The sequence below is a fragment of the Pholcus phalangioides genome, unplaced genomic scaffold (assembly GCF_987345545.1).
Source record: "Pholcus phalangioides strain wild (caught in Gottingen) unplaced genomic scaffold, Ppha-v1.0 ptg000015l_1, whole genome shotgun sequence".
Classification (NCBI taxonomy): domain Eukaryota; kingdom Metazoa; phylum Arthropoda; class Arachnida; order Araneae; family Pholcidae; genus Pholcus; species Pholcus phalangioides.
The window spans coordinates 32,680,527-32,708,070 of NW_028301608.1; the positions used below are offsets into that span (position 1 = coordinate 32,680,527).

Sequence of the window (27,544 nt, forward strand, 5' to 3'; positions counted from 1 at the left end):
AGGGCCACTGAAATGATCTGTGAACATGGGCGAAAATACGGGAAGGAGTACCCCAGCGTCAAAGGTGGAGTCGACTGATCTAATGCATAATGCATATACGTATGTACATATGCATTGACCGTGCACCCCCCCCCCAGACTTCCATGTCTATCTCCACCTATGTCTGTGAGTGTGTCGTGGCTCATTTAAGTGGCACGTAAATGTGCCACGGGGCACTTCAATGATCATTCTTTGTTCGTTTTTGTTTCCAGTTGTGGCCCTGGCCGGTGGGATCTTAATGGGTTTACCTAAAGGCTCCAGTAATTTTGAACTATTTCTTTCATTGATTTCCGATTATTTATTTCATTAATTTTGAGTTTTTTTTGTCAATTCTGAATTTTAATATATTCCAAATTTTTATAAATGTTGAAAAACTACTTTTTTCAACTATTAAGGAATTTGTGTAATTATCTCTTTTTTTTTTCGTATCTTTGATTCTCCAATTAAAAATTTTCATTAGTTTTGTACTAATTTCTTCCATGAATTTACATTTTTCTTCAGTTTAGAATCTTCGAAATTTTCATTTATTTTTGTGTTACTTTACTTGTGTGTCATAACTTTTTATGTGGATATTTTTCAGCATTCCTGCATATTCTGCAACACAGTAATTTAATAATTTTTTGGATAACGACCTTCTTCAACAGATTACCTAAAATTATAGAATCTCCAAAAATGTTCCCCCGTCCCGAAATTGCTGAGAAGCCCATCCATATTTTCACACCGGGCAACGCGTTAAGTAAGGACGGCTTTGGATGCAAATCAACCGGGTCGATAAATATCAAGAATTGTTACACATTAAAATACACATATTATCGATTACGTGTTTCATCTACTCTTTAACTGTATGAACAAAGATTAACACTCAGTCGATTTATGTACTATCAGCGAACATTATTATACGGGCAGTCCCAAATTGTTTGCACAACGGATATCTCTGCAAACGTTTACTTTAGAAACATATTTTCAATTACAAAATGTTTTAGTTAAGTTACATAAAATCTCAGTTTGTTTGAGGGGTTGTCTACACACAAAAATAAATAAATAATTTTTTATACAGGCCACGCGTGCTAAAAGTTTGATTTTTGAGATGCGGATCCCGCTCTGAAAAATATTTGCAAAAAATTTCCTATTTTGCAACGTTTATGTATCGAGATATTGAATATATAAAATCACTATGTTTCGAAAACTTGTCACTGTGTTAGCAAGTTTTCATTGGCCCGAAAGTTGCCATTATTAAGGACTGCAAACACACAGAATGAACTCAACCATTTTTATTTTTTTATTCATAATAAATTTCCACTTTTTTGACAATTAAAGAATTTTGCATTACAACTTCAAATTTTATTTGCGTTCGCAATTTGTGAATCACGCTCTCAATCATTAGCGATAAATGCTAAAAACTCCAAAGTCAAATACCTAAAGTTAATATTGCATTTAAAAAAACTTTTCCTTAAGTAATTTCTCGCAACCGCATTTACATTTTACTATAATTAGAAGTTTTAGCACACAGCGCCTACATGAAAAGTTAATTTTTCATTTTTTTATGTGCAAGACCACCAATTGGAAACTTTAAGATATTTTAAGCAACCACAAGTGATTTAAAAGCTTCTTATAATTGAAGAAGTACGTTTTTTAAGTCGACGGTTGCAAAGATATCCGCTATGCAAACGATTTGGGACAGCCTGTATTAGGCCTCATTGATAAAAACAAACACACATTAACTTAGATTGTTGCAAAAGTTTATTTTTCAGACACGGCAGTAAGATGCCAAAGCCCAACCCACCAAAATGATGAATGATTTCCCTTTTTCGGTGTATGATTAAAAAGTGACTTACATCGGACTCATTGGAGTCATCTTGTTCATCGATCGCAGAACCGCTGTGCCCGGGGCTATTCGATGTTGATGCCATCATACGACTGACTGTTCAAAAGAAAAATTAGAACATTTGAAACTTCGAGTAACGTTTCATTTGAAATGATTTTCGGACGTAGAGTCCGTGGATAATTATCCTCGAAGTATAATTTTAATTAGATTCAACGTGACGTGCGATAATTCAAGTAGCGGTACACAAGATAATCACATCATCACAAACATTACATGAATTCACATTAAGCATGGATATCCAAAAATACTTATGGATAAAATTACTTGATAATACTTTGAAAAGCACACTCAAAACTCAAGCCATATTCACGATGGGATTAATTAAGTGGAAAAGAATGGTCATCTTTTTTTTTGATTTCTACAGATTACTTCCAAAACAATAAGTTCCGTGAAATCAAGGAGTGAACGAAATTAAATCCTCGTTAAATTTGAAATTTGGCCTTTATAGTGTCTAGTCATCACGAATAGGTCATTGTGGCATTATCCAAAGATTGATTAATATTTAGGGGAATTACACTAAAACAATTCAATTAAAAAAAAAGAAGTACTACGATGAAAAAACTACTCGTATTTACGAAGCCATTAATTACACTTATGACGAATTAATTATAAATCAAAGGGCCATTATAAAGACAAAACTAATAGCAGAGTCCACGAGCCTTTGTAATGGCTGTTCCTGCAAAAGAATTATATGGCTAAACACTTCCTTTTTCCTACCTTTCGCGCACTTGTACTATCATTGTTGTTCCTATCTCAAATACTGGTGCCGATGTAAAAAGTCTGATGCCTTTTAACACGGTGAAAACCTATGTCCTAGTAGAAATATCATTACAAATTATATTTCACAACTGATTTAAATATATTGCATACATATTTTTGATTGTATATGCTATCCAACATCAATACAATGTTTTACTTATCTCCAATACACTCTTACTTTGTTTTGCTAATTTGAAAAAAAAAAAATCATTATTAACACCTTGCGCGCATGATAAAAAACCATGAGATCAATGTAGCTCAAAGATGCTGAACCTTTAAGTGAGTGCGGGGGAGGGGGGTCACTTAAACGGTCTGGGAATGTGCCGGGGGTCACTTAAACGGTCTGGGAATGTGCTGGGGGTCACTTCAGTGATCTGGGAATAAGCGGTGGTCACTTTAGTGATCTGGGAATAAGCGGGGGTCACTTTAGTGATCTGGGAATAAGCGGGGGTCACTTTAGTGATCTGGGAATAAGCGGGGGTCACTTTAGTGATCTGGGAATGATTGACGAATAACTCAAATGATCTGTAAATAGACCCGCGGATCACTCAGGTGATCTGGGAATGAACCGGGAGCATTCCCAGGCATGCGACCAACTAAGTCACATGGAAATGAGCCGTGGACCGCTTGAATGATCTGGAAGTGTGCCGCGGGTAACTCAACTGCTCTGCAACAGCACCGCGGGTCACTCAAGTGATCTGTGAATACACCGCAGTCAACTAAATTATCTGGAAATGCGCCGCGGACATTCCCAGACATCTGATCACTTAACCACGTATGGAAATGTGCTGTTGGCCGTTTCAGTGACCTGTATCTGTGCCGTGGGTAATTTAAATGAGCTGTAAATATGCCACTTATATGGTCCATTTTTTGCAAAATTAGGTTTGAGATCGCGGCCATGGGTTCAGCATGTATGATGACTCTGAATAAAAATTGTTTCAAAATAAAGGAAACTGTTCAGAGTTCATAAAATGAGGCGAAATATTTGAGATTCCTTCATAAATACTTGGATTACAAATTACAGTTTCAAATTTAATTTTAAATAAGATTGAGCCAATGAAATCTCAACCTTTTTCATCATTTTATGAACTGAACAGTTTTCTTTATTTCGAATCCATTTTTATTCAAATACATCGATGCCATGCTATTTTACAAAGGTGTTAAAATAATGCAATTTCTTGAAGGTAAAAAAATTCTCCTCTTCTTTGTAGTTTATACAAGGCTTTACGCAACTAAACGGCCATTCCTTGAACAATTGACTAATAATTCAAAAAAAAAAAAATAGACAAGTTCATAAAATAGGTCAATAGCATATGATAGTAGTAAAATATTTCAAGACGGTGTGGAACAAAAACAAGGCAGATTTAGTGTTAACCGGGATGCAACACGAGGAGGCCTACCAACCTATACCCATGGCCCCCACAATGGGCGGGCTGGCAAGGCTCCAACCCTGGGGCCCGGGACGATTTTAATTATTTTTCTGTTTTTCACGCTATAAATCCATCATAATGGGGCCTGTGAAAGTCTGGTCGAGAGCCCGCAAAATATCCCAGCCTAGGGCCCTACTCCAGGATGTGGGGGCCATGCCTATACCTCTCGAAAATTATCAAAAGATTGAGTGTGTGAGATACGCAAAACATTTTACTGGTGCAACCATTTCGGTCCGTGGGCCAGATATGCGTTATTGCAACCGCTCGCGGGCCAGAAACTGGTAGTCATAGGGTGACCATATGCCCCCGTATATTATTACGGGATGACCTTATATTATTTATGACATTCCCGTAAGTTTGGCCGTCTCGCCTTTTCAATATGTAAGAATGCCATGCTTTCCCCGTATTTTCAACGAAGATTAAAGGAATTTTCATTCTTTACTGGAATCGAAGATTAACATTATTTTCATAACTTATAATAATTATGTTGGTAACTCTCTAATAATCATCATGGATTATATTCATCTCAGATATTTGTAAGCTAAACATTTAGTTTGTGGATTGCATTTTAATCCTCGACGATTTGCAGCAGCAGCAGCGCTTCATTTCCAGATATTGGCGATTTTTCAGTGATCACTGTCAAATTTGCTCATCTTCGAAACTTTTTTTTTTGTGGCAAAAATTGGCGATGCCCCGTATATTTCCATAAGTATCCCGATTTACCGAGGAATTTTTATCGGGGCAATACGGTCAGCTTAGGTATAATAGTTTTGCATGTGTTTTTGATGTTTTTCTTTGGGAACAATCGTGGGCCGGATGGAATCTTATGGTGGACCGCATTTGGTTCACGGGCCAAAGGTTGTGCACCCCCTGCACTAGAGCATAGTTTTCCATCGCGTAGAAAGGTATGGGACCCATAAACGGATAATATGATAACAAAAGTATTTGTAATAAACATTTATTGTAACGCCTGGTTTCTGGCACTTGAAGCAATTTTAGGAAAAAAAGCTGGAAATTTTGGTAGATTTTACGAGGACTCAACCACAAAAGGCTAACCACATTATTTTGAGAAACCCAACTCATTAGTATGTATGAGATTAGTGCAGTGGTTCCCAAACTTTTGTCTAAAAACATTCCACGTTTGTAAGTGCAATACTCACTCAATTCGAAAAATGGAGGAAATTCGGGAAGAAACAGCGTTAAATGCGGGTTAAACGGTTTTTCCCATTTAGGGCTATTTCTCCCATCCCCCTACCTTTCCTCCGTTTTTTGAATTTGAATATCTCGGTGAATATTTCACTTAGAAACGATGAATGTTTTTAATTCGCGTCAGGAGATACCGGGCAGAAACTTTCTAATTGGGTTTTGGGGCACACGGGGACTGTATAAAAAGTTTATTTTTTTTATTTCAATAACTGTACAACCCCTTGACACATGAATGGCATATCTGAGTACTACGCGTTATTTGGATATTTTTTTCAATTGGAAGTATTAAAAAATAATCAAACGAGTCGATACGAAGACAGCAATAAAAAGTCGATGAAATTTAGATGTGATTTTATGTAACAAATTATTTATTTTTACTGAGAAGTTACAAAATTGCGAGAATACGTCAAGTTAAATGTCTCTAGACGTATTTGAACTTCATTTTTTCGGAACTTGATATCAATAGCATTGCATTTCAAACAGCACCTCAAATGCCATTAAACCTGATACTTACTGTGATGTAATTCTTTACAAGACGCTTTTAAGTTTTTCTTCTGGTCTGTAAAAAATGCACAAAAGAAACCCCCCGCAGAGATTTTTAAATGTCGATCGAATAACACGTGTCCTTGATCCATCGACTTCACCGAGGTCTCCTGTGAGACCTTTTTCCAAAGGCAATATTGACTCTATTCACTAGCGTCAGAGGAAGAAGAAGCTGAGCAAATATTCGACGTCTGTATAAGTCAACATGATATTCAAGGCTGAATATTCGACGACTCGTGATCCCGAAGAAAAACATTTCCATGTACGAATGAATCGATTCCAGTGAAATCCCTTAAAAGACGTGACTCAAATATACTATTACTTGAGGTTATCCCTCCAAACGTTTACATAACATAATGACTTTCACTACACATTTTCTGACATTTATAACACGTTGAAAAATAATCCATGTGTAAGTGAAAAATAATCTATAAGTAAGTGAAAAATAATCTATAAGTAAGTGAAAAATAATCTATAAGTAAGTGAAAAATAATCTATTGTAAAAATGCACATGAAATCAAAGCCTCCAAACCCTGGAGGGCTGTCTCTATTCTGCCTGTGAAATAGAGACGACTCTGCCGCACGCCAGAATTTCTTTGCCGAGACCCATTCAAATCGATTAATTTTTGTATTAATTATACAGAGTAAAAATAATAAGTATAATTTTGATATCTCTGGGCTCTATAGTCACAGCACTTTAAATCTTTTCCCTTGTGAGGTCATTCATGAAATTAACGAATGAACGCAAAGAAAATATCAATAAAGTTTTGGTACGGTAAAAAATGTCGAAGTTAGACATCCATGTTTTCAGATTTTTGCTATTCACATTAGAGAGGTGTCCAAGATATAGAGGTATATTGTGGACATTCTGTGTTTTTGGAATTTTGCCGGTTTCATTCAAAACCGTCCAATGTAGAGAGGTGTTCTACTGTAGTTGACAGGTTTTACTGTATTATGTTTTTGAGTAAAATTTAGTGAAATCACAGAAAAAAAAACCATGCAAATGCTTTCTACATTGACTTTACACTTTAAGCGGCATTGACGACATATCTCGTCCTAACAAAAGCCTCTTATTTTAGCACTGACAAGCCAAAATATTAAGTTGAAAACTTTTCCATATACCCCCTTAGTTTGGATCCAACTGAAAATCAGAAGAAAGCCTACTTCTTTAAAAAGATATAACATTTTGAAGAAGAGATGATTTCTAATGACCATTTAAAGAGTTAATTTAAGAAAAATCAGTTTTCAAGTAAATTGAGTTATTCGTGTCGTTGCTTGCAGAGCTGGACAAATCTATTGCCCGAGGCATGCAAGCATTTTGACCTGCATATATTCTTTTCAACCATGCCCGACGCTAATGTATAAAAAATTGATTAATGTTTTTACCCGTTCAATGTTTTTGAAGTAATAAAGTTCTATGGAAGAACTAAAATACACCATTTCTTCCGCTTGTCGAGTGTGCGCGCCGGGATAAGCAAGTAGCCTTAGAGCATTTTTGTGTGATAAAAGTACGTTTTTCAATCGAAATTATAGTAACAGTTATATACACTGAAGAGACAAAAAAACTGGTCACCTGCCTAATATCGTGTAGGGCCCCCGCGAGCCCGCAGAAGTGCCACAACACGACGTGGCATGGACTCGACTAATGTCTGAAGTAGTGCTGGAGGTAATTGGCACCATGAATCCTGCAGGGCTGTCCATAAATCCGTAGGAGTAAGAGGGGGTGGAGATCTCTTCTGAACAGCACGTTGCAAGGCCTCCCAGATATGTTCAATAATGTTCATGTATGGGGATTTAGGTGGCCAGCGGAAGTGTCTAAAGTCAGAAGAGTGTTCAGGGAGCCAATTCTGGACGTGTGGGGTGTCGCATTGTCCTGCTGAAATTGTCCAAGTCCGTTGGAATGCACAATGGACATGAATGGATGCAGTTGATCAGACAGGATGCTTACGTACCCGTCACCTGTCAGAGTCGTATCTAGATGTATCAGGGGGGTCCCATATCACGCCAACTGCACACGCCCCATACCATCACAGAGCCTCCACCAGCTTGAACAGTCCCCTGTTGACATGTAGGGTCCATGGATTCATGAGGTTGTCTCCATACCCGTACACGTCCATCAGCTCGAAGCAATTGGAACCGAGACTCGTCAGACCAGGCAACGTGTTTCCAGTCCTCAACAGTCCAATGTTGGTGTTGTCGGGCCCAGGCGAGGCATAAAGCTTGCGTGTCGTGCAATCATCAAAGGTACACGAGTGGGCCTTCGGCTCCGAAAGCCCATATCGATGATGTTTCGTTGAATGGTTCACACGCTGACACTTGTTGATGGCCCAGCATTGAAATCTGCAGCAATTTGCGGAAGGGTTGCACGTCTGTCACGTTTAAAGAAGTCAGTCGTCGTTGGTCCCGTTCTTGCATGATCTTTTTCCGGCCGCAGCGATGCCGTAGATTTAATTTTTTACCGGATTCCCGATATTCACGGTACACTCGTGAAATGGTCCTACGTGAAAATCCAAATTTCATCGCTACCTCGGAGATGCTATGTCCCATCTCTCGAGCGCCGACTGTAACACCACGTTCAAACTCACTTAAATCTCGATAACCTGCCATTGTAGCAGCAGTAACCGATCTAACAACTAAGCCAGACACTTGTTGTGTTATATAGGCGTTGCCGACCGCAGCGCCGTACTCTGATTGGTTCCAAATCTCTTTATTTGCATACGCATGCCTGTACCAGTTTTTTTGGCGCTTCAGTTTAGTTAAATATTTTTTTCCATTTTTTCTGTGCTCGTCTTTGCTTCAGGAGCTGCATATTGGAATAATTTATACGAATACAATTACCATGATAGGCAAAATGTACAATGAGGTGGCTGAAAAAAGATAATTAAACATATGAATGTACAAATACAGCGGTATTCAAATATTAAGTAGCAAAAAATACAGCGACTCAAAATATATAAGAGCAATTATCACCGCGGAAAAACCGTTTTACCCGCCTTTAACGCTGTTCTTTCCCAAATTTCCCCCGCTTTTCGAGTTCGAATATCTCTATGAATATTGAATTTAGAAACATGGAATTTTTTTTTTTTGTTGGCATCAGGAGGGACAGAGGACAACAACTTTCTAAATACAAGTTAGAGCACGAAGGGACCGTATACTAATTTGGATTTTTTATTTTGTTACGCACTACTGTATTTTCAAACAACAGGTACAGGGCAATTATTAACACTGGGAGGGGGGGGGGGGGCATTCCTCTCCGTATCTCTACCCATGCTGACTACTGCATTATATAATTAGAAATAATATCAAGTATAATATACAAAGACGAAGTTATATTGAAAATATTAGGAGGGTTGAAACCAAATATCTCTATAGATATTATCGAGATGGTGATAAATAATGAGTGGGCTCTGCACCTCATGGGTGTTCATGCCTATGATAATTCGGCATTATAGTTTGCAAGCAGTTTTAAGTAGCTAATTATTTGCCCGTTATATTACTACTAATCCTTTTTTTTTGACAAGATATCTCTTCCTTTTGAAGATATCTCTTGAGAATTAATTTCTAATTTTTCATTTGACATGTTTCATTCCGCATCAAAACATTTTCAAAATCGAAAGGAATAAAACAATTTAAATGGCTCGGGCTCTAAGGTTCAGCGGCTCCACTTACTCTGATTGCAAGAAAAGGAAATTGCTGGAAAGAGAAAGGAAAAGGAGTTATGGTAGAGAAAAGAAATCGAAACTCGCGCACTTGCAGATTGAATTTACTTGAGTATGGAATACGTGCTGCCATCTAGTAAAGGCAATATGAACAAGTGACATATTCAGTGTGTTCTTTTGTTTCATAGATGTCACTTTAGCGAGCGGGTTTAGGATTATTCTTTGGATATTTATTTTCTAACTCTACGCTCATGCAATAGATGGCAGTATAAATGCATAGCATTTTGTAACAATACTAGAGTTACCAGCTTCGCAAACTGAGAAAAGAGGACGCCTGCGCAAGCACCCTTTCAGACGTCACTTATCACAATTTTTACATTATATGACACCACTACTCCGACTAATAAAATTCGGCCAAAACAATAATTTTCCCAACTTTAAAGAAAGAAACTCTGGGAATTTCGATGGCTATTGGTGAATGTGTGTTGGGAGGGGGGCCGGGAACACTCATATCAATAAAGAAATATATGTTTCAAATTGGAGAAAAAAAAATTTCCCCATAAAAAAAAAATTCTGGTAACCTGAAAAAGGCAAAAGGGCGAATTTTGCGAAACGTCGGAGGACGCTTAAGATGACATCGGAAAAGAGGACAGTTGGTAACCCTAGCAATACTGTATATGCTCTCAAAGTAAATTAATGTCAATTATCACGTAAATAAAATTAAATGAACAAATAAATGAAAACAGTTTTAAATTTCCACTGACCCTCTTAAGAGATTAAGTTTTCAACATTTTTAGGGAAATGTTTAAAGAATTATTAGCTAGGAATATTTGTTGAAAATACTGTATTTTTTTGTGCTTTTTCCTGAAAGAATGCCTTAGCATTGGCCAGCGCCATCTTCAACTTTAAAAGTGGGGTGGAGGGTGCCCTCATGAAAATTAGATCTATTTAAAACTGGACAGTAAGCATTTCTAGCCGGGTAGGGGGAGGTGCCCATAAAAAATCACTTTACCAGGGGGCCCATGATGGTTTTGAGACGGCCCTTACAAGAGTGGGGCTGACAGAGCTCCAGTCCTAGGACAATCTCACCATATTTTTTGTTTTTTTCATGCCATAAATTCCCTATATAAAGGCACATGAAAAGTCTGACTTAGAAGACCGAAAAGGATTCCAGCTTAAGAGGCCCTGCTTCTCTTCGGCGGCAGGACCCTGATTTTCAAAACTCCAGTGTGAATTATCACAAAAATTAAGAATGTTGACTGACATCAGCAGTACAGGATTTCAAATTTTGGCTCCTTGAAAAATTTGAATTCCTTAGTCATACAGTCGAATCCCGTTTTAACGAATACCATTATAGCGAAAATCTCGTTTTAACGAACACTTTTCTGATCCCCCAAATACGTTTACATAGGAACAATGCTAGGTAACCTGGAATTCCTTTATAACGAAATTTCGTTTTAACGAAGTGATTCCTCCGGTATCTTAGCGTTCGTTATAACGGGATTCGACCGTATTACTCAAACTAAAACATGTCGATCTTCATTTCCTTATTTAAATAGCCCATAATTTTAATATTGCAAACATTAATTTTTAGTTTTCAAACTGATTCGGGGACCATTATCCACAAAAATAATGACAGTGAAAATAATCTACACAAACTCGCAGAAAAGCTTTAAATCAACCTTTAATCAATTTTAAAATCCTCTGCATAAAAAAAAGAAATGTAACACATGTAGTGGATACAACAGACAACAATTTCCACTCAACACAATAAGCGCATCTGCCTACTATAGTTATCTCATATGGTGATATGTACATTTTTTTTTAAACATTACACTCTTACCATTAGGGGCCGTTCAAATATTACAAAAGTATTTACGCAGCAAATTTTTAGCAATTTTTGACCCCCTCCCCCGTTGTCAGCAGCAAAATTTGGCCACCACTGCCCCCACCTCCTAACGCATATTGGTGGGACCAGAAACGTACGCGGGGAGGGGGGGGGGCATAGGGGCTCGTGCGCCTCCTTACCCCAAGACGAATTTTTTTTTTTTTAATTGCAAAAAATATTTTTTGAAAAAATTAAAATTTTGAAAGAAAATACCTTTATATGTTATTAATAATCGATTTCTGTTAATTTCAATGCTATTTGAGGCTTTGAACTCAAAATTTCTCTTTTAAGAAATTCATTGCGACCCACAGTTTAAGCCATACATGGTAAACCTTTGACCCACAGACCAAATGTGGCCGTGAAGGTTATCTGATACATATGTGGCTTGCCCCGCCACCCCTGAAACCTAATTTTGTAAAAATTAACTAAGCGGCACATTTACAAATCGCTAAAATGACCTTTGGCCCAATTCTAGAGCATTTAAGTGGCCCGTGGCACATTTTCAGATCACTGAGGTAGGCCTCAAAGATCACTTTTACATTCAAAGATCACCCAAGTAACCTTCGACACAGTTACAGACCACTTAAACGATCCGTGGCACATTTAGAGATCTCTTGAGTAACATGTGGCACAGTCTTAGACCAGTTAAGCGGCCCCCCAGTGTGTTCTACATATCACTCAAGTTACCCGTGGAACATTCCCTGATTACTTAAGTGATCCTTGGCATAATTACAGATCACTTGAGTGATGCGTGGCACAGTTCCAGAGCACTTAAGCAGCCCGGAAACATTTCCAGAGCACTTGATCCGTGAAACATTTAGAGATCATTAAAGTGGCTCTGTAGGGGACTTATCAATAGGTGGAATATTAGTTCAGGTGCCCAATAACTATCAAAAGGTTTTTTCCGTTTTTGGTGAATAGAATAAGATGCCATTAAGAATATTTCATAAAGGGTGGTTGATGACGTAAGCATCATCCAAACCCCCCTTGTCATCAAAAGTCAGCCAATCGGAACCCCCCCCCCCTACCATCGATGCTGACGTAATACTTGAATGACCCCTTATCCAATAGCAAATTCTTAAGCCATTAATCTTAGAGGTAACCAGAGTTTGACAAAAGAGAAGACACCAGCCACATTATTTTAGGAGCCAACATGATTTTTTGTCCAATAATGCAGTCCCAAATAATGCTCTTTTTTTTACTTTTCCACAACTAAACCCTTTTTAGCATTTGGAAAACAAGCTGCCATGAAAAAAAAACAAAAAAACATCATAAGGCATCCATAGACCGTAATCTACCGATTGCATTAAAAACTTTTAGGTGACAAGACAGAACGTCAAGGGACTGGAACTGGATAAACCGCGAGACACCCAGGCTCTGTCGCAAGAAGCAACGTAAGCACTTCGCCCCCCCCCCTCCGGGGGGGAAACAGGGCATCTCCGGTAAACGTCAAGGGACTGAAATAATATTCTATTTTAGACAGATTTCCGTTTTATAAAGTTGCAAATCAAAGCACTAATCACTGAACAGACTATATTTTGATTCCGTCTCATACAGTGTCCGTCTTAGACAGGTTTCACTATACATATTTTCTAGTCACAATCACCATCTGGCACCTGCGATTTGTCCAGCCAAGGAGACAATTTTTAATAAAAATTTATGGATGAAGAAGCAATGGTTCAAGCTTGTCTCCTCCGCCCCCCATTAATTTTAATAAAAAATATATACTACTATATCACCATGCACGTTCAACTCTCTTTAGGTTTATCTCCACCTGCGACTAGAAGTTTCCTACAAGACGTTAGAAGAATTAGCTATTGTACAATGATAATCATGAACACCCTTTATACAAGGCGATTCCATAATTCCCCTTGTCGCATTTTACTGGAGAACCATTGATCTTAGAGGCATACTTCTAATTAAAAAAATAATCCAAATAACATACAGAACTCAGATGTGTCATTCACGTTGCAAGGGGATGTATAGTTAATAAAATAAAAAACAATTTTATATGGGCACCCTGCTACAAAAACCCAATTATAAAAAGCTTTTGCCTTGTCTCTCCTGAGGCCAACAGAAACTTCCATGTGTTTCAAGTGCAATATTCGCTGAGATATTTGAATTACAAAATATTGCATTTAAAAATGTAGAAGTTTTTTGTTTGCCTCAGGAGAGAGAGGACAAAAACTTTACATAATTGGGTTTTTGTAACAGGGTACTCATATAAAAGTTATTTTTTTATTTCCTAAATCTTCTCGCAACATGAATGATGTGTATCCGAGTTCTACATGTTATTTGGATAATTTTTTTAACTGGAAGTATGCCCCTAGGATCAACGGTTCCCCAATAAAATGTGCCAAGGGGAATTATGGAATCACCCTGTATAATCTGTAATTATGCGATTAAAAGTAAATAAATCTTCATCAGGAAGAATTTTAACACATATAATTAATTTTGGTGAATGATATATCGTAAATATGTACACATTAGGCATCTTCTGAATAGTCAGCGAATTGGTTACTATTTAATAATAATAAAAACGCTCTTCTTATGATCACAAAATTCAAGATGCTATCATCATATGGCAACAAAATTCTGAATGCTTTTGCTTTGCCTTAAGAACTAAATGCTACCGAATAGTTTACATAATAAAAAATTATATAAATTTTTTCCTAAGAAGTATCAAAAACATTGCCCTAAGAAAAAAAAAAATGAAATACAAAAATAGAACATCAATATCAAAATAAGAATCAAAATACTGCACAGTCCCTTACACGCTGTTCTAAAAAGTAAGAACACATGCAAAATTACAGGTTTTGAACACGAATGTGTTCTGGATATTTTAATTTTCATCATGCACAGCACATCAAGAGGTTGAGGGAAATCGACGTACAGGGTTTCATTTGTGGTAGTAATACCGCCAGGCCACTAGCGATGCCACCAGGAGCACACTCAATGGAAGGAATACTTGGACCCAGGAGCTGAAGAAGAAGCGTCCGTCAGTATTTAAAGCAGATTACACCTGACAAATTCACAAAATAAAACAAACATTTCGAAAAGCAGGAAACTCCTTATATACCAGAATTTGAATACTATCATTGTATGCTGGGGCCATGCAGAGAAAACAATCATGCTCTGATTCTTTTTCATTTCCATTTTTTAATCCTGGATGCTCATGCAAAAAAAAAATATTCATATTTCGCAAGCCTTTCTTCAAAATGTTGACTGGTGGGACTTTTGCCCACCGGTAAAGACAAATTTTTACTCATGGGCAATGACCGATGGTTTTTTTTGTCAATCATTATGACTCCCGCCATACTGTTAGATGCTCTTTCTTCAAAGTAGTCCACCAGTTTGAATTTCTTACAAAATGGCTTCGTATTTTGTTTACCTGAAAATACTTCAGTAACTTTTCAAATCTCAAAAGAAGAATGTCCAATATACAAAGGCTGCATCATAAATTATTTTTATTTCGTAGAGCAGTTTTTTTCACCCTTTCTTAAACCCACGACCAATAAAATGTCTGAAAAAATTCACGGACCAGGAGGTGTATATTAGATATTAGACCACGAGGGATGTGACCATATGACCCATATTTTATGGGACGCTCCTATATTTTTGGCCAACTGTCTTATTTAATGTACAGTATCTATATATATATAACTTACATTTCCAATCTTTACAAAAACCATAAAGATAATTTTCATAATTTGTATATTGTAATTATATGATTATGGCTATTAATATTCATCTCACATATTTATCATGTTCAGTGTTTTTTCTCAGGAATTACATTTCAATTAACTGAGATTCGCAGTATCCCTTCATTTGACCCCTACTGGTAATATTTCTGCAAATTTCCAAATAGATAATCGGTGAATTTTCTCAATGCCTTTGAATAATTGTTTAGTGACAATTAACAATGCCCCATATTTTACTGTATTTAAGCTTAATGTTTCTCTATTCATGATCACTGCTATTCATCATTGTTTTTTTTTTCTCTCTATGAAATGCATTTTCATTTACTGTGATTTGCAGTTGCCCTTATATTTCCTAGACCTTCAGCAATAATTGGAACTTCTGACAAAAATTAAATTTTTGGTGACCTTTAGCAACATATCGTATTTGAGATCACAAGCACTAAGGACACTAATTGGTTATTGGGACAACTAGCGATGAAAAAAAGAGTCAACTGTTTTACAAAAGAGAGGTCGAAGCAGTCCAGAATAGTGGTACTGAGATATCCTAGGAGGCCACAGGTGAAAACAGTGAAGCACGGTGTGACTACTTTCAGAATGATGCAGAACTGCACATAGCACTAGAACCCTTCTTTATGTATGGAGCACAACCGGACGCAGCTCAGGGGGGCCTCAAGTGCCCCATGATAATGAGACCTGATACTATGATTTTGGAGAATAAGTATGTAATTTTGTATACAGAGACTAATTGGCAATTTCTGACAGTGCCTGGACGGGGTATGGTTTAAAGTAAAAAGTATAGAAAGGACTCCCAGCCAGTAAGGGGCACCCGATGTTGCTAAACTGCCCCTGCATAGAAACAAGGCTATATCTACAAATGGGTCCATCTGGCCACATAGCCCTGAGCCTGATATGAGTAGGGGGCATGATGCATGATGAGATCTGGCACCATTCGTGAGATTAAATAAATTTAAGCTGTTATTTCCAACCAAGTGCATGGGCTCCCCAGAAAGCCATTTCAATCGAGGGTTCATGGAGTTGAGATGGAACTGCATAGAACCCTTACAAGAACCCTCACAGAATCGAGAGATGATCTTGCTCGTGAAATTTTTATCTATTATTCAATTGCTCAAAAAATGAATTCCACAAGTAGAAGGTCTCGTACCTTGGAGGGGGGGGGGGAGTTCTGGATAATATGATGGGGGCCACGATAAACAAATATGGTGCAAAGGAGACCATAAGTGAAAAAAGGTTGAGAAACACAGGTAAAGATTTCCAGATCCCAGTAAACATGGCGGCTCGTTTGTTGTGTTTATAGACAGGCCTAATCGAAGGTTTCTGACGGCATTGCTGATATTCCCCCATCACCTGTTTGTTTTATCATTCAATCAAACAATATTCAACAATGTAAAACATTGTTTTAAAAGAAAAAAGATTCTGCTAAAAATGAAAAATTGTAGCTAGAATCCTAACCATGAAAAGGGACTCAATGTAACAAACTCGCTCTATGTCATTCACAAGTTGATTGCTGCCGCCATCCATGTAGGAAACCTTTCAACATATATATATGCTCCAAAGGAAAAATGTACTATCTGTTTCCATAGCTTAGTTGGTAAAGCATTTGTCCGGTAACGAGAGACCAGGGTTTGAGTCCTCGTGAGGGCAGAGATGAACTTTCTTCCTTGTAATCACCGTCTCCAAAAAAAAACAAATATATATAACCAGTCTTTTGGGGAATCTTGTATAAACTTGTATCACACTAATTTGAATAAGCACATCAATGGTCATTCTAATAATCGACCAGTACCAATTTTATTTCATGAATTACGGCTTAAACAAAATGTATGATTTTATACATATAAATACAAACAAAATAATATATATAAATTATACACGCACAACTAAAAATGATAAAAACATTTCCTGCAGTGACTTTTTCAATGAATGGGACAAAAAATATACTGATTTTGAAAGTAAAAAAATTGAGGGTGTACATACATGCAATTAGATACAAAACAATTACAGATCATACAGAAATTGTCATAAATGAGGGTGGTTGAATTTAATGCAATAAAACAAACAAAAAAACAGGAACAGAGAGAAACATAAGAAAGAATCTACTGCTTACCAGGTATTTGAACCTTCAGTCTGCAAAGAAATAAATTGAAAACATTTTTTTAAAACAAATGAATATAATCAATACACATGAAATATCAGTTGCGACAAAAAAATACAAATCAATTGTAATTAAGAGCTGTAAGAAAACAAAAATGAGAGCATTTTCAAATTCAGCGATGGCAGAGAGAGTAAAAAAAAACCATTTAAAAGAGTTTATGGTTATTTAATTCATGTACGTAGAGGCAAACCAAAACGTTAGAACCACATATGAAGCAAGAAAATTTGTATTCTCCGCAACAAACATTTGGCATGTGTCAAAGTTGTAAATGAAACCAAGTCGATGTTTTTACAAGTCAGTTCTTTACTTTGCTACAACATGGACAATGGAAAGTACCCACATGCTTTTGACAAAGCGAAAAATCGTTCCAGGTGAAGTATATATATATATATACATCTATTTTACTTTGGATCTATTTGCTGGAGGAAATTTGGTGCCTTGAAGGGTATTTCTCAGAAACTGGGACCAGTTGTGCTTATTAAAAAGATTTACAAAACAGGTGATGCTTCAAATCATTGGTAAGGGGTGGCTATATTTAAGCTAGAGGCAGGGTGACCAGATTTTTGGAACACCTAGCCAAATAATGAATAATAGCATCATATAAAAACTGCTTAATATTATATTATGCAGTCCTGGACACACTCAAAAATAAGTCAAGATGCCATCTTTGTAATGGAGATATCTGGTTACCCTAGCTAAGGATTTAAAGTAGTCTTTCTTTTTTTGTTCATACGTAGATACTGCAAACGATATCATGTATAAAATTTAATGTGATCAGGGAATATTTGTGCGAATGCACAGTCATTCTTTGCTGAATTCAGACCTATGAAACTGCCTACATAGAAGGACAAATGTCACATTAAATAAATAGGTTTTTGTTTTGACCCCTCCCCACCCCTCTCGGTACATGCAGACTAAAATAAACAATGTATGATATCACAATCAACAGCATTTCATATTTTTGACAGTATAGCTAATTCAAATGATCAAATAATTACCTTTTTTGACATCTTCAACTTGTCTTCCTGAGAAAGAGAAATCAAGATCACAATTATTTTCACGAAAATTAATGCACCTATACACACAATTTAATTAAACTGAAATTTTCACCAAAATGCTAATTTATTCTGTATTTTAAAAAGGAATTCATAAAAATATGAAGAAATAGCAAAATGTGAAATTCTTGGCGAGAGTTTACAAATCAATGCTGTGGCATGTGACACAATTAAACATCAAATTGAAGTATAATGTTTGGCTAAAATAAAAAATTGTGACATACAGTAAAACCTTGTTAAGTCGTTACCCTGATAAGTCGTCACTCTGGTTAAGTCGTCATTTTTCTTCAGACCCTTCCAGCTCTCATAGACCACAATGCTATTAAACCCTCGTTTACTCGTCGCTAATTTCAGTTAAGTCGTCACTATGAAAAAGTTTGAGAAAGAAGAACAGACTATTTTTATGGCTCCCATTAAAAAAAGAGCTTAAAGTAATAAGAGATAAAAAATTGCTATTGTTTTTTCTTTCGCAATCTATAAATTTTATTAATATTGTTATTTTGATTCATACTTTAATAAATGTCATATCACTTTAAATTTATACAATTTTCATAACATTGCACATTAAAACTGACAGAACTCCTCGTAAGTCGTCACTCTGTTTAAGCCGTCATAATTTTTCGATAACTTGAGGTGACGACTTATCAAGGTTTTACTGTATTTTACTGCACCTACTGTGCAAGCCTCTGAAGGGAGAGAGTGTTGTGATGTTTTTTCCCCAATTAGACATATTCTTATCAATGGTAATTATAGAAAAATATAGAAATCAAGTCTGTTGAGTATTTTAGCATACTCAATTTACACATTCGTCAATTGATACAGTCAAACACACTTATAACGGACAGGGGTATTATAAATTTTCACATATAACAAAGTTTTTACATTTCCCTTGAATTTAATATTGTTTATACTTATCAAGCAGTATGGGTGTAACAAAGTTTGCATATATAACAAATGTTTTTGCTATTTCTACTGACTTTGTTATAATCCTTTAAGCCAGAGCTCGAACGATCGTGTGGGTGAAATACTTGAAAAGCATTCATATTTTTAAAAATTTCCTGTTCTTAAAGGGATAAGTGGGTCCAACTACATTATTTTCTCTGGAGATGACAGCCTAGTCCAGAATGATGATGCCAAAGTACATCAGTCTCAAAGTGTGAAAAATAGAGTACAAGTCATCATTAGGTGACTTGGATGGTCACCCAACAATTTTTAACTTAAATTTAATCGAAAGCTCATCCAATTTGCTGGAGTGAATTATTGCACTCTTTCTGGATTCAGCAAAAAAAAAAAAAAAAAAAAACACATTCACAACAATGCAAATCTAGAAAAAATGAAGAGTTATTACATGACTGTACAAAATATATGGCTGAAGAAACTCATGTTTAACACCTTAACAAGATATCTTGTCCCTATGAATATGGAAGAAATGCAGTCATGTGCTCTCTCGCTTCTCTTGACTCTTCATTGATAACCCTGTGTGTGAATAAATTCTTTTCCCTTTTTTAGCTCAACATTATCTTTCTTTCTTTTCTCTCTCACTATGGTTTGATAAGTAAGAAAAAAGAAGGGAAAGGGAGGCTGGAAGAGTAAGAAAGAATTAAAAAAAATTGATACTCCTCTCTATTTTTTTCCCTTTAACTCCCAATATATTAAAGATAATACCACTTTTTGACATTTATCACTTCTAGTTCAACTGCATGTTGTCCATATTTGTTGCCAAAAGACTCTTCATAAAGGGGTTATGATCTAACAGTGTGTGTGGAGATCTAACAAAGAGTTAGAACGTGTCTTTTTTTTGCTAAGCAGTGTATTTGTCCAAATGATAGAACTTGTATCGGAAGTAAGGAAAACATAGATAACTAAACATTTCTGAGGGGGTTTAAAATTTGCATACAGAAAAGTGAGGGAATACATTGAATAGAAACAAAATTGTACAAATGGTGAAAGAACACCATGTATTTTGTACCTCGCAAAGTTCTCCAATTTTATATTCTTTCATAAGCTCTCTCGCATCACTTGAGTGATGAACATCTTCGAAAGGTTCAGTGGCATCTTTTCCTGAAATGAGAGAGTCGATGTAATCATAGCATGACTAATAAAGTATACATTAATTACTCACCAACTCTCCATTGGATGTAATCCAATAGGTGCATGTTATTCTTTCCATTCAAGTATAAAAATAAATAGAAACCATGCTAATATGCATTAGCATGGTTTAGCTATACATTAGCTACTATTATTTCTTTAAAATGAACATTCATCAGCCTCAAAAAGCAAAAAAATACCAAATTAAACACATTTTACTAGAAATGAAATTGTAGAATTTCACAGTTTGTGGGCAGGATGAAGAAAGTATATGGCTTTCAAAAATGAAGGAAAAACTACAAAATCAAGAAATACAGATTTCATTAATGCGAAATAAAAATTTGTTGTATGTTTTTTTATTTGTTGTGTTACAATACGATATTTCCAAATTAATGATAGTACAGTTGATTCCCGTTTCAATGAATACCATTATAGCAAAAATCTTGTTTTAATGAAAACTTTTCCAATCCTTCCAGATAAGTTTACATAGGAATAATGTAAAAATCTGGAATTCTTTTATAATGGTATTTCTTTATTACAAAGTGATTTCTCTGGTCTCTTGGAGTTTGTTATGAGATTTGACTGTATATATTGTCAACATTTTACGCACAAGGAAAAATCCTTTTTTTCCCAGAAGCACTGAAAAACTTTTAATACAGTAAATAATCCAGCCATACACTAGTCCAGTCTGCCCAGTAATCTGGAATTTTATCCTCTTCTTAAAAGATGAAAACGGGTTATCACAGGTGTAAGAACAGAAATTTGTTATTTAAATGGGTTTTTCCACTAACATCCAGTAAGCCAGCGATTTTGGTAATCCGGCATACCCTGGTTTAATTTATACCAGATTAGCGAGAGCTTGGAATGGTGACCTCCCAATAACACATCCAAAAATTCTGTTAGTGGTTACAGTTGGGAGTTTTCGTTATATATATATGCGTGATATTCCTCATAGGTGGTAATTGCCACATTTCAAAACTTAGGAATTGCATAGGGTGACCATATGATCTGTTTTCTCAGGATATTCCCATTTCTTTCTCTAATTTTGGCCTCCCTGACTTTGAGTACAAATTTCCCACATTTCAAATGAAGCCTACCTATTTGAATTTTTATTCTTTACTGAAATTGAGGATTAAAATTATTTGGCCAACTTATTAATTATATTATGTTAATTATGACTATAAATATGAATATTTATCTTACATATGTCATTTTTAAACATTTTTCCCCCTTAGAATTAATTTTAATTTACTGTGATTCACAGTAGCACTTTATTTCCCCTACTAGTGATTTTTTTGGGAAAATTTAACAGTAATTGGCAACACTTCATTAATTTCAGCATATATTTGACAATTCTCCATACTTAAAATCCCAATTTTTTTGTATTTCTGTGAAGAAAACCTGATCAACACAGGATTGCAAGGATTGAGGGATTCGCTACTAGGATTTTTTATTTGAGGGTTTTTCCATAAAGATACAAAAAAGGTGAAAACAATCTGGTTTCCGATCAGAAGATTTGAATGAGGCTGAAAAATTGGAAGCATTATCACCTATGCTGACAGGATGGAGGCGGTACCTATCAGCATGATAATGATATAAATATGAGCAAAAATTCTAATGTAAGGCTTTGGTATTCAAAAAGTTGTTCATGCTTTGCACAATCTCATCTTTAATCTTCCAGTACGTGTGCATATGAAAGGGATACACACATGATGAATTAGGTCTAACTTATTTTAAGCTAGAGTCTGCTGCACGCTGCTTGTCTCTCTCTCCTTGACTATTCCTTCTTCTCCATCTCCTTACTTCAATCATCTTCTGAGGTTTGGTGCGGCGTCACAGTTTCTTTGAAGGTGCTATTTATATTTCTGACATACACAAGCATTCTGGTAAGTTTCATAGATCAAGCAGTTCAGCTGTGAAATTTGTCAGAAATTTAATTGTTTAAAAAACAGGAAAAACCAGGACATTTTTATAAAAAAGTTAGGACTGCTAAAAAAACCGGGAATGTCCCAGGAAATACAGGAGGTACGGTCACCCTATTTTTATAGGAAGAGTAATTTATAGGAAAATGTCTATAATGTTTACAATGATTAGCTGAACATTCCAGTCATGAAATTTTAGTTATGTTTGTTTACATTGGGATACATAACCTTTTTAGTCCAAGGAATGATATGCAGAATTTCTGTCATTTGCGGGCCAAAATATTGTGTACATATCGTGACCATATGATCTGTATTTTATGAGCCATTCCTGTAATTTTAGCCTTCACAATTTTCTTTAAAATGCCCCCCCCCTCCGTATTTTCAATGAGGCTTACTGAAGTTTTTGAAATCGAAAATTAAGATTATTCTTGATAATATAAAGTTATAAAAATTTAATTATGATAATAATTATCACTAAATCATGATTATACTCATATACATATGTATCTATCTCACATATTTGTCAAACATCTACTTGTTTCAGTGAATTACACTTTTATCTATATCAGCTTGTAGTAGCCCTCTATTGCTGTGTGATTACGATGGACTCTCATCGTGAGGATCCGAGTTCGGACCACATTGGCAGCTCAGTGGTGGTCAGCTGAAGTTGGTTTTCTGCGGTCTTCCAACTTCAAGGCGTGAATGGGAGCCATCTCTATTTAGGAAAGTCTCTTAGCAGGCAGACTTTCAACACGATAATTACATTACAAGAAAATTCAAGCATTTACCATTCCCACTTGAGAATATGGAAGTCAAATATGGTAGCACCAGCAAAAACATGAAACAAACACAACTGTAAAACATAAATATGTTAGGGCTACACACCCAGAACATACATTCTGGCATGCACCAATGTTAGAAATTCTGAAGAGGAATGTGTATGGTGCATTTATGGTTAAGCGGTAGATCTTTATTTCCTATTATTGGCAATTTTTCAGCAATTTTAATGATAGTTGGCAACTTTACTTGTCTCTGAAATTTTTTTTTTTGCTATCATTGGTAGTTTTACTAGCCTTTGACAACTTTTCTGGCTGTAAGGCTGGGATTACATTATAAAAGTTTTATAAACAAGTTTTTACAAAACTTAATAAAACCAATAAGCCAATTTGCGATTATGTAACAGATATGCTTATTGGTTGCATTTCTCAAGTTTTACATAACTTTTACAGTATAATCCTGGCCTAACTGACAAATGTACTAGCCTTTGACAATTTTTTGTTGGCTGTAATTGACAACTTTATTTGCAGTAGACAATTGCTTGCTGGAAATTTGCGACTTCCCATATTTTTATGAAGGAAATAAGGTCATGATAGATGTTTATCATTATATATGTATCGATACTTTTCGACCGGAATACCTTTTGCAGACTAGAGATTGTGCACCCCTGGTTTACATATTTGCATCACGTAATTTCATGAAAATAAATGTAATTTTTTTATATAATCTGCATTTATTAGCAATATATATTAATTATAAAAAAAATTGTAATTCCTCTAGACTTTTACAAACATAAGTCTTATATTAGCATATCTAGGAAATACACACACGTGACCTTCCACGTCGGTATATAGAGGCCGCGCCCACTAGAAGGTTAATACATAGCTGCTGACTTTGGAGAATAAGAATTCGGGCGGTTTTCACGCGGATCTAAATTTCGTACAAAAATAAATTTAAAAGGGATCTTTTAAAACATTTTAAGGATTTTTCATTAGTAAAAGGGAAATTTTAGGGATATTTTCCTGTTGCAAAAACCATGACACAGTGCAAGCCATCACCAATCATGGCCAAGCAGTAGATTAAAGTCTGTGGGTAAAATTACCTGTCATGATTACTCTCAAAAATCCAATCTCACAAACCAAGAAATCTCTGTCAGACCCGAAATGGGACATGGATAAAGCAGATACATGCGATCGTGACAATTTTGGATTTCAAAAGGCCGGATTGACGCTTGCTGATTGGCAAATTTTTTGTTTTCTCCCCAAAAATGAAATATTTTTTGTGATCTGACGGAATGCCAACAATTTACACAACAGCAGCAGTTTTTTTTTGGGTAAATTCTTTGGCAATTTTTTTCCTTAAATGTAGGAATTTTTTATAATCACGGGCAAAATTCGAGAAGATAGAGTAGAAATTTGGGAGTCTTGGCAACTATGTTAATAGAATATTAAATTTTGTATTTGAAAAAAAGAGAAAATTTTAACATAACCAACCTGCTTGATCCAATAATATCTCTTCCCCTCCAGGATGCTGAATAAAAGAAAACAAACAAATCAATTCTTCAACACAAAAATATTTGTTTAGTTAACAAAATCTACATTTATTTGATGTTATATTCGTCTTATTTTGTCCCTCCCTTGAGAAAACTCAAAATTGATGAGCACCTGAGCAACAAGGATTGTTTATGAACAAAGCAAGAATTAAAAGGAGCCCATACCTCATCCATGAACTTTGTGACATCATAGACAGAATTATCGATCAGCAGCCAAAGAGATTTTTTGCTGTTATGCTCAGATAGCTCTTTCATCGAATAATATTTCACTTTAGCCATTTTTTTCTCCCTGTGAAAGATAGGAAAGAATGAGCAAACATCATATAGCACTCTCTGTGAATGATAATTTTCATTAGGTTTGTTTTTGTAAATGGCAGAATTTGGTGTGATCATAAGGCATTTAACTTTGTAAATGTTTTGTCATCCTCGTATATCCGTTTGGTTTACCGAAACTTCGTCCCCGAAATTTCGCCCTAGCACATTTCATCTCCCCGGTACATCTCGCCTATCACATTCTGCCTGCTCTGACAGTATGATGAGTATATCAGTAACCAAGTGCGTGCCGTATGAGTGATGGCGTAAGTGAACAAGTGAGTGACCAAATGCGTGACCGTATCAGTGACAATCACTTGAATATTCATGTAGTCATTTACTCAACTATACAGTCACTCACAATCACTTACTCACGCAATCACTCACTTGATCATCCATATCAGGGGTCTGTTCAGACTTCTTTTCGTAGGGTCCTGTTTTTTGTAAAATTTTTTGTTATTTTTGTGAGGATCATTAATTTTGCGAAAAATTAGCAATTTAAAGGAAAGCAAAACGATCTAGCTGATTTATCACAAAAGAAATGAAATGTTAAATTTATGGTTTCCTTAATTTTGTAGTTTGTGAAGGGTGTTTTTGAGACCCAGAATTTTGCGAAGGGTCTGGAAAACGAAGCCAAATTTTGGCAGGTCAGACCTGTGCATATGGGCACTCAGCTGTTCTAGTCACATATGGTCACTGATACAGTCAGGGCAGTCAAAATTCACAGGGGTGAAATGTTGAAGACGAAATGTGGAGGACAAAATTTCTGGATCCCCCCCATCTAATATCAATGTATGATTGACTGATTAATTAAAAATTTGATTGACAAAATCTCAACTTGTTTGGGGATCGCTACAAAAAAAAATCTGTTTCAACTCAGTTTTTCAACTGAAATCCTGCAATAATGTACATAGAGTTTGTTTCTATACATATCTTCTTCGTTCCAGAGGTACACACATAGGCCCTTAGCCAGAAATTTTGTTCGGAGGAGTGGGCCATTTCATTTCAGGGGAGTGGGACCAAAGTGATAGAATAGATATGGCCATCTTTTCCCCTTTTTTTCGGTCATTTTCTCACATTTCCGGGTGGGGGACCAGACTCCCAAGTCCTCCCTCTCGCTGTGAGTTTGGATACACATATATGCATACCTTCGTTTTAAATGGGTTTTTTTTTCAAGGCCAGTAGAATCTCATGATAGCGGACACTCATGGACAGAAAATTTTGTTCGCTAAAAAGGAGTATCCGTTAATGGGTAATAAAATATACACCTGTGAATGTAAATTTTAAAAAGTGCCATTAACGGAGGGTGCCTGCTAAAAGGGAGCGTTTGTTCATGGAGGTTTCACTATTGTATTATTACATCGTATTTTAAAAGAGATCTGTGGAGGAAGCCAAAAATCTATGGTTCTAAACTTTTTAGATAAAAAAAAAATTCCACGAAGCCCTATGGCCTAATAAATCATACTATGATATCTCTATTTATACAGTGGCGTATTAACAGGTGCACCCAATGGAGAACGAGGGCTTAGAGTCAAACAAGAAGCCCCCTTACATCATCCAAGAATTTTATTTATTCTGAAAGTATTTTTTTTTCATTAAATACAAATTTTCATTAATTCTTGGAAACTTTTCTCCACTATGAATTTTATATTAATAATGAGAAATTGTTTTTTCATTAAATATACAGTTTCGAACAGCTCAATTCGTTTAGGAGTTGCTAAATCGAAGGGGTAATTCAGTAAAACCCCTCTTAACGGACACCCCTCTTTTACGGCCAAATAACATAATTTCCCCTTGCATAATAACTGTATGCATTTCATACCCCTGATAAACGGTCACTCCTGTTTTACGGACAACTTTTTTTTTTGTCCCGACGGTGTCCGCAAAAGAGAGGTGTTAATGTAATAACGTACTGATTTTCCAGATAAATAAACACACCAACTCTACCGGCGATGACCTTTGTTGTTGTGAAGACAAATTTTTCGGATGAGGAAATCCATGTGCATTTATGTTTCGTTTCCACACGTGACTGCTTTCTCCATCATCTCTCTCTCCAATCAGAATTTTCAGCGCGAGTTTCAAACTAACATTTAAATCGGTGTTTCCCAAACACTGAGCTAAAAGTAAAGTGAGGACTGCGCGAGCCGTGGTCCTACGCGACCGCATCACCCTTTTGGAGTGAACCGGGCAAAACATTTCCTGACCATGTTAATGCAATGGGGCAATTCCAAATACGAGACGTGTACATTCCGTTTTTTTTCACTTCTCGGCCAATAATTATGTATTCTTTATCTTCAACAAAATGTATAAAAATGAATACTTACTTTCGTACACGAAATACCCTTTCTTTTCCAAAACTTATGAGGAACTATTTTTTTTATAAAAAAAACAACATACATGTCTAATATTGTGTTTTTCATTTTGGTGAGGCTTCCACTTCGTATCAGTGAATATTTCCGCGAATTAACTGCTGAAAAAAGAACTTTCAATGCAAGAAATGAAATAAAAATTTAGAGAGAAAAAAGAGTTTAATATTTTTGCTCAAACATATGTAC

At 35.9% G+C, this 27,544-nt stretch overlaps 2 protein-coding genes across 5 annotated transcripts in view; both read right to left on the bottom strand.

Annotated features, from left to right (window-relative positions):
- The window catches only part of LOC149075841 (protein unc-13 homolog 4B-like), a 38,838-nt gene extending 32,973 nt beyond the window's left edge, over positions 1–5,865 (bottom strand). Inside the window, exons 1-2 of the mRNA XM_089243359.1 lie at positions 5,834–5,865; positions 1,875–1,960 (exon numbers count right to left, since the gene is read on the bottom strand). Of these exons, the coding sequence (XP_089099485.1) occupies positions 1,875–1,952 (78 nt within the window). The 5' untranslated portion in view covers positions 1,953–1,960; positions 5,834–5,865. The remainder of the gene's footprint in view (positions 1–1,874; positions 1,961–5,833) is intronic.
- A 5,319-nt stretch (positions 5,866–11,184) lies between these two features.
- Positions 11,185–27,057, bottom strand: LOC149075842 (cytochrome b5-like). 4 transcript variants are annotated; one of them, XM_089243362.1, is made up of 7 exons: positions 26,928–27,057; positions 24,843–24,966; positions 24,619–24,655; positions 20,308–20,399; positions 18,282–18,308; positions 17,236–17,255; positions 11,185–14,390 (listed from the first exon to the last, which is right to left on the bottom strand). In XM_089243362.1, the coding sequence occupies exons 2-7, from the start codon at positions 24,954–24,956 to the stop codon at positions 14,309–14,311; spliced, it is 372 nt and encodes a 123-aa protein (XP_089099488.1). In that variant the 5' UTR covers positions 24,957–24,966; positions 26,928–27,057; the 3' UTR covers positions 11,185–14,308. The 4 variants fall into 4 exon arrangements, with proteins under 4 accessions (XP_089099488.1, XP_089099486.1, XP_089099487.1 ...); XM_089243360.1 differs by having other exon boundaries at positions 26,903–26,977; XM_089243361.1 differs by having other exon boundaries at positions 26,812–26,959.
- Between the last annotated feature and the right edge of the window lie 487 nt (positions 27,058–27,544).

Excerpts from the sequence above, each read along its gene's own strand:
- LOC149075842 (XM_089243362.1), bottom strand. The coding sequence starts at position 24,956 with ATGGCTAAAGTGAAATATTATTCGATGAAAGAGCTATCTGAGCATAAC. Across the intron at positions 20,400-24,618 it reads GATATTATTGGATCAAGCAG|GAAAAGATGCCACTGAACCT; the intron begins GTTGGTTATGTT and ends CTCTCATTTCAG. Across the intron at positions 18,309-20,307 it reads AAATTGGAGAACTTTGCGAG|GAAGACAAGTTGAAGATGTC; the intron begins GTACAAAATACA and ends TCTCTTTCTCAG.